General features: G+C 29.1%; 1 protein-coding gene across 1 annotated transcript in view; it reads left to right on the top strand.

The window, feature by feature from the left end:
• The window catches only part of LOC117169071 (lachesin-like), a 388,598-nt gene that overhangs the window by 362,726 nt on the left and 19,872 nt on the right, over positions 1-6,000 (top strand). Inside the window, exons 8-9 of the mRNA XM_033355181.1 lie at positions 491-610; positions 2,067-2,237. Of these exons, the coding sequence (XP_033211072.1) occupies positions 491-610; positions 2,067-2,237 (291 nt within the window). The remainder of the gene's footprint in view (positions 1-490; positions 611-2,066; positions 2,238-6,000) is intronic.

The following is a 6,000-nucleotide window of genomic DNA, read 5'->3' as shown; positions in this document are numbered from 1 at the left end:
TGAAGAATATGTGCTTGTAATTGGAAAACTTTTCTAAAGAAATTGTCATTTAATTGAGGTAGTTGAAACCTTAGAAGAAGTAACGTTGAATCAAAAGAAGTTTTATTTTCGTGGAGTTCTATAGAGTTATTTTTTTTATTAACTGTTTTTTTATTATTATTGATTTACTTTTTAGTATTATTTATTACTATCATATTATATATTATTATATTATTTATTTATTAACTTCCTGCGGAAGCGCTGCAATCGCTATGCAAAATTTGAAAACTTGTACTCTTTTGAAAATGAAAGTTACAAATTAAACCAAATTCAGAACGTCATAAATACACAAAAAGAAGCAAGTTATTAATGGCATAGAAGAATAAAATGAATTACATCATCAATTGCTGATTCTTTAATTAAAATAATAGAAAACTCATTTATGATTTGTGTACAAAAGAGATAAATGAGTTTTCAAACATAATTGATCCGCTAATTTGTCATGTTACAGTTCGTCCATTGATTCAAGTGCCGAATCAGCTTGTGGGGGCTCCAACCACTACCGACGTTACGCTGGTCTGCTACGTAGAAGCTTCTCCGAAGCCTATAAATTATTGGACCCGTGATACAGGTAAAAGCATTTTTATGTAAAAGCATAAATCTTAAATCCCAACATAAAAACGCGAGCGCTTTCTTCCTTCTAATATCTAAATGTCAATAACGTTGATGCATCATGTGACATAAAGTCATTCGAATTTCCAATATTATTGCTAGTTAAATTTTAATACAAACATTATCTTCCTAAATCCTAATGCATATAATAAATAACATTACTGCGTCAATATTTGCAATAAATAATCTTTCATTTCGAAAAGATGACTTTAGGAATGAATTATTTCGAATGGATGTCAATTTATTTACTATTAAATATATCACACCAGTTGCTTTTTGATAAAATTTTTGTAAAATGTTATCATTATAATTCATAAGAAAAGATTGTTTCATAATTTTCAAAATTTCACTTGTTTTTTTTTTATAGTGAAAAGCAAAAAAATCGCTTTGTTCAGGATGGCCGAAAAACATTATTGTCTCAACTTCATGATTCTTCCCTGATTTTTCCCCGACTAATTTTCTATTTTTCCTCACCGTTAATATATAAAAACCAAAGTTAAAACATACTTTCTAATATTAAAACATTTTTAATGTGAAATCTTTTATAAATTGAATGAAATCTTTAACATTTTTTTTATTTAATATTCTTAGGAATGTCACAACCTAATTTCATTTAAAAATTTGAACTGCTTGAACCAAAAAAGTGTCTAAAAGAAACTAATTTAAATCAGGGGCTGTTCACGTATTAAGTAACGCGATTTTCTTTTATTTATATATTGATGTGTCCTTCTTAACATCACCCCAATTTTATTTTTGTCTATATTTAAGCAAAAGAAAGACGTGTTACCTAATATGTGAACTTAAAAACCACTTAAAAACCACTCAAGTTAAATTTAAAAGTGAGTTAGAAATACTTTAAGATGAATTGAAGAAAAAAATTCTAAAAAATCTACTGAATCAAGAAGCATTCAGTGAATTGATAAAAATTCAATGTAAATAAAAACATTTAAACGAATGTAAAAGTATTCATGACAAATTAATAAGAATTCAGGATCAATTATAAATTAATTCAAATTAATCACAAAAAATCTTTGAAACCCTACGAAATCAATCACTTCTTGTGAAAAAATTTTTTGAAATCTATTAAATTATTACAAAATCTTGTGAAATTCTATGAAGTCCAATAAGATTTCGTGAATCTTGGAAAATTCATTCATATTTTTAATTACCCTAAAATATTTTAAATGAACCCATGGATTAATTTATTGAATGAAAAGTAACTAAAGTCAACTTTTTATTATTCTTCAGTTACTTAAAGCGCGTCTTACAGAAATTTCCTCAGTTTTGCCATTTTTTTTCAACGTCTCTGACCTGCATCCACCCTGGGTTTGCCCCAGATTTTCCCTGATTCAGAATATTATCTATAGTACATCTTTTAATTAAAATAATAAAAAGTATTGTTTTTGTGATTTTAGGGGAGATGATAATTAGTAACGACAAATATGCAATGTCGGAGGCAAAATCATCCGTCTATAGTGCACAGATGCGTTTGCTGATAAAGGGTCTACAGGATCGAGATTTCGGTGGCTACAAATGCATCTCGAAGAACTCGTTGGGTGACGCCGAGGGAAGCATTCATCTTTACGGTGAGTTTTGACGGGCGAATAAAGTTCTGATAAGGTAAACAGAACGAAAAGAAAAAAGCCGTAAAGTTTCCTGAGACATTAAGACTTTGAGACTTTACCAGACGTTTCCTCGGAACGTTCTCAGTAGAAAGTAAAATGTACCTTTCTAGTTTCTTGTCCGCGAATAAAACCGGCTACAAAAAGCGGGATAACGACGTCAGTGAGGCGCTCTTTTAACCCGGGAGATACTGTTGTATGCGAAAATGCGTATATCAAGCTGTTTATCGATTTCGGCAAAATATACGCATTACCATTAAACTGTGCCAATAACTTACACGATAGGAGAAAGTCGGCTATGATAGCATTATGAGTCATGGTAAATAAAACAAGTAATGCTAGTGTTTGTTTTATTCACCATACCCTGCCTAGTGCCGCTATCATAACCAACTTGCTATTAAATATCATCGGACTGATATACGGTAAGTGTACCGGTCTTCGTACATGTTTCAGTGGTGGAAAAATCTTAAATTTTAGTAATTATAATGGTATTTAAAATGTTTAGAAAGTCAATCAGACTTTATTGCCATTATTGGTATGTGCATATGCTGTTTTATATGTCAGAAAATATATCATTTTTATTTTGAAGTTATAATATACTTTAATTGAGTTTTGATCTAAATAGCTCCATTTTTAAAACGTGGGAAGCTTGAAGTTTTCCAAATCTTCGGAAATTTCAATTTATGTATTGTATATTTAAAGATTTAAAATCTGTCCGAACTAAAATACAGATTTTTTTATTTTGCCCAGGGTTCGGACAGCCTGTCCGACTTCTAGCGTGAATATTATTTTTGCAGTGCATCTCAAGTCGGGCAACTAATGTCAGGAGGTGAATAAAACGTAGTCATAAGTTTTATGAAATAGAATTGATCATTTACCTGTTTTGAGAAAAAAATTATTATTTCTAATATTAAAAAAGAAACAGTTGTTTTCATATTCGGTATTTTAAAAATATAAACGCTTATATAATCTAAATTAATTAATATTTATAGATCAAAAAAGCTGAATTTTGTATCTTAAACATACAATTCTACTTTTTCGTCCAATTCTTTGCAAACTTTCAAACACTTGATAAAAAATGCATTATTAATCAAGTAATCTAACCTTTAGTATTTAAGAATAATCTATTACTGAGCCTATTCGTTTTAAATAAAAATGTGTGGTACATAAAAAAACTATGCAACTATCAAATAACATATCGTCCAACCACTACAAATCTTATGCACCCATTGGTCTTTTCCAAACCTTTGCCAGTAATACCTTTTTATTCTTTTAAAATGGAATTTATCATAAAAATAGTAACAGAAAACATTTTATATATAACACCGGAACACACAAAAAAGTGGTCTGCCCGACGGACTACACCAGCATTTCTATATGTTTTTGGGGTCGCTGAATTGAAACCCGGGGTCAAAATAATCCAGTTGGCTTATATATTTTCAAAAAACGCTAAAATAGACGTAACGAGCGATTTTTTGTGTATATTTTTACAACAAAAAAATATATATTTTTGTACCTAGCGGACTACACGAGCATATCTATATAATTTTAGGGTCTTAATCAGCATATCTATATATGTTTTTGGGGTCGCTGAATAAAAATCCGGTGTCCACAGAACTCAGTTCGCTCATATTTTTTTTCGAAAAAGGCAAAAGTAGATGTAAAATCAGCAATACAAAAAACATAGATATACTGATTAAGTCCAGCGGGCATGAAAATATTTTTTGTGTGCACATTTACCCTACTGCGAACCTGGTTGTTTACCTTATTTTCAAATGAGGATTTTACTACCAATACTAAATATGATATCAAGAGAAAATCCTTTTCCAGATGAAATGTTCAGAAGCTTTGCTTTTCCTGTGTTGCAAATATTTTGATGTCAGAAATAGTTCTATTTCAGTGGTGCATTTCCATCATTTAAGAGGTTTAAATTATTATTTAGGCTCCTTGGTTTCGCAACCGCTTAACGTATTATAGACACGAAACAATAGGCCTCGAAAAAATGTGTAATCTTTTTTTTATTTTTAATATTATTACTTTATTTCTTATCACTTTTACTGTATTTTCTCGGAAAAGAAATTTTCTGAAATATGATCTCATTTTATTTTTAGTAATAATAGTATATTATGCACCCTTGGCGCATACGATATTTGTTTAATAACTAATAGATAATTTCAGACATTTCTCAAAATACAGTCATGATTTCAGCCCATATTAGATTTTAAATAAAGGAAGCATGATCGCAAAGAAATTTTCAGTCATTTATGGTGACTTTAAGGTAAATATGGTAACTTACAATAAATTACCCAAAATTAAATGTTAAAAATGTCCATAGATTTCTAGAAACTTATGGAAATTTTCGGTAATTTACGATAATTTGATTAGTTATACGTGGCAAGTTTTCACAAAATACCGCAAAATTCTTTTATCAGCAACTAAAATTTCCTCACCGTTTTTACGATAAGTGGGCTGATTATCGTTAAATGCGAGCTCATAGATGTATAATTTTAATCATTTACCTCTAACATCATTGCTAACTTCCTAGGGAATAATAATCAGACCGTTAGTCCAGCTTCATAGACATCGCAAAAGTCTCAAATCATGCATGTGTCATAAAAATTAATTATTATAAAATATACATATTTTATATTTCATAAATGATTTAATTAAAGGCTGCGCCTGGTCGTCCCGAAAAATTGGGTTAATTGGAAAAGGGGATGGACTAGTCGCCCTGGAAATTAGGGACAACTAGCCAAACTTATGGAAAATATCGCAAACTTTGAGACGATGAGACACTTCGTTAATTAAACGTTTCTTACTTGATAGACGCCTCATAGAACGTTCTAAGGAATTTTTCATGTGTTTGTGTGTGTGTATGGGTGGGGGGGTCTGTCTCCCTTTATTTTTAAGACAATAACTTAAAAATGGTTGGAGATAAATTAATGAAAATTGAAGTGTTTCTTTTTACCACAAATATCTCAAAATTGGTTCTTTATCGACTAATAATATAAATATGTAACAAAAAAATTAATATAATCCCAATTTTAAATTTGTACACTTTAATCACTTAAAAAATGTTTTGATTTTTACAGATTACTGTAGAAAGAGGTTTGAAAAAAGCTACATCAAAAATATCAAGTTTTGAATGATTTATCGGAATTTTTCAATTGTGAATGGATTTAAATAATAATTTATTATATAGTGAAATAGAAAACCTTTAAATATATATGTCACTATTAAAGTAGTAACTTTGAATGTTTCATTCTTTTGAATTCTCTATCCATTTCTTAAATCCTATGTATTCGTTTTCATTACTTTTAAATCCGAAATGTTTCTAAGGTTTTATAAAATCAGAAACAGTCAAATTTGTAAACAAAAATAAGTATTTAGTTTTAAAAACGTACAATTTCGTAATTATATGTTGAAAATTTACATTGTAGAGTTTAAAATTCAACTGTTTTGTAGAAGAATTCGGTAAAAAATAAACTATTTGGTCGACAGTTGGACTAATTTGTTAAAAAATTGTGCTTTTAGTTGAACATTCACCGTTTTAGTGAAAAATTTATCTTCTTGTAGTTGAAAATTTTATTATTTGGTTGAAAATTCATGTATTTTGTTCAAAATTCGTCCTTTTCAGTAGAAAATTAATCTTTTTGGTTAAAAATTCAACTATTTGGTATCAAATTACTTGGTAACAAATAGATGTATTTTGTTGAGAATTTGTCTT

This window comes from Belonocnema kinseyi, chromosome 3 (assembly GCF_010883055.1).
Source record: "Belonocnema kinseyi isolate 2016_QV_RU_SX_M_011 chromosome 3, B_treatae_v1, whole genome shotgun sequence".
Taxonomy (NCBI): Eukaryota; Metazoa; Arthropoda; class Insecta; order Hymenoptera; family Cynipidae; genus Belonocnema; species Belonocnema kinseyi.
This window is presented reverse-complemented; position numbering and strand designations above follow the sequence as displayed.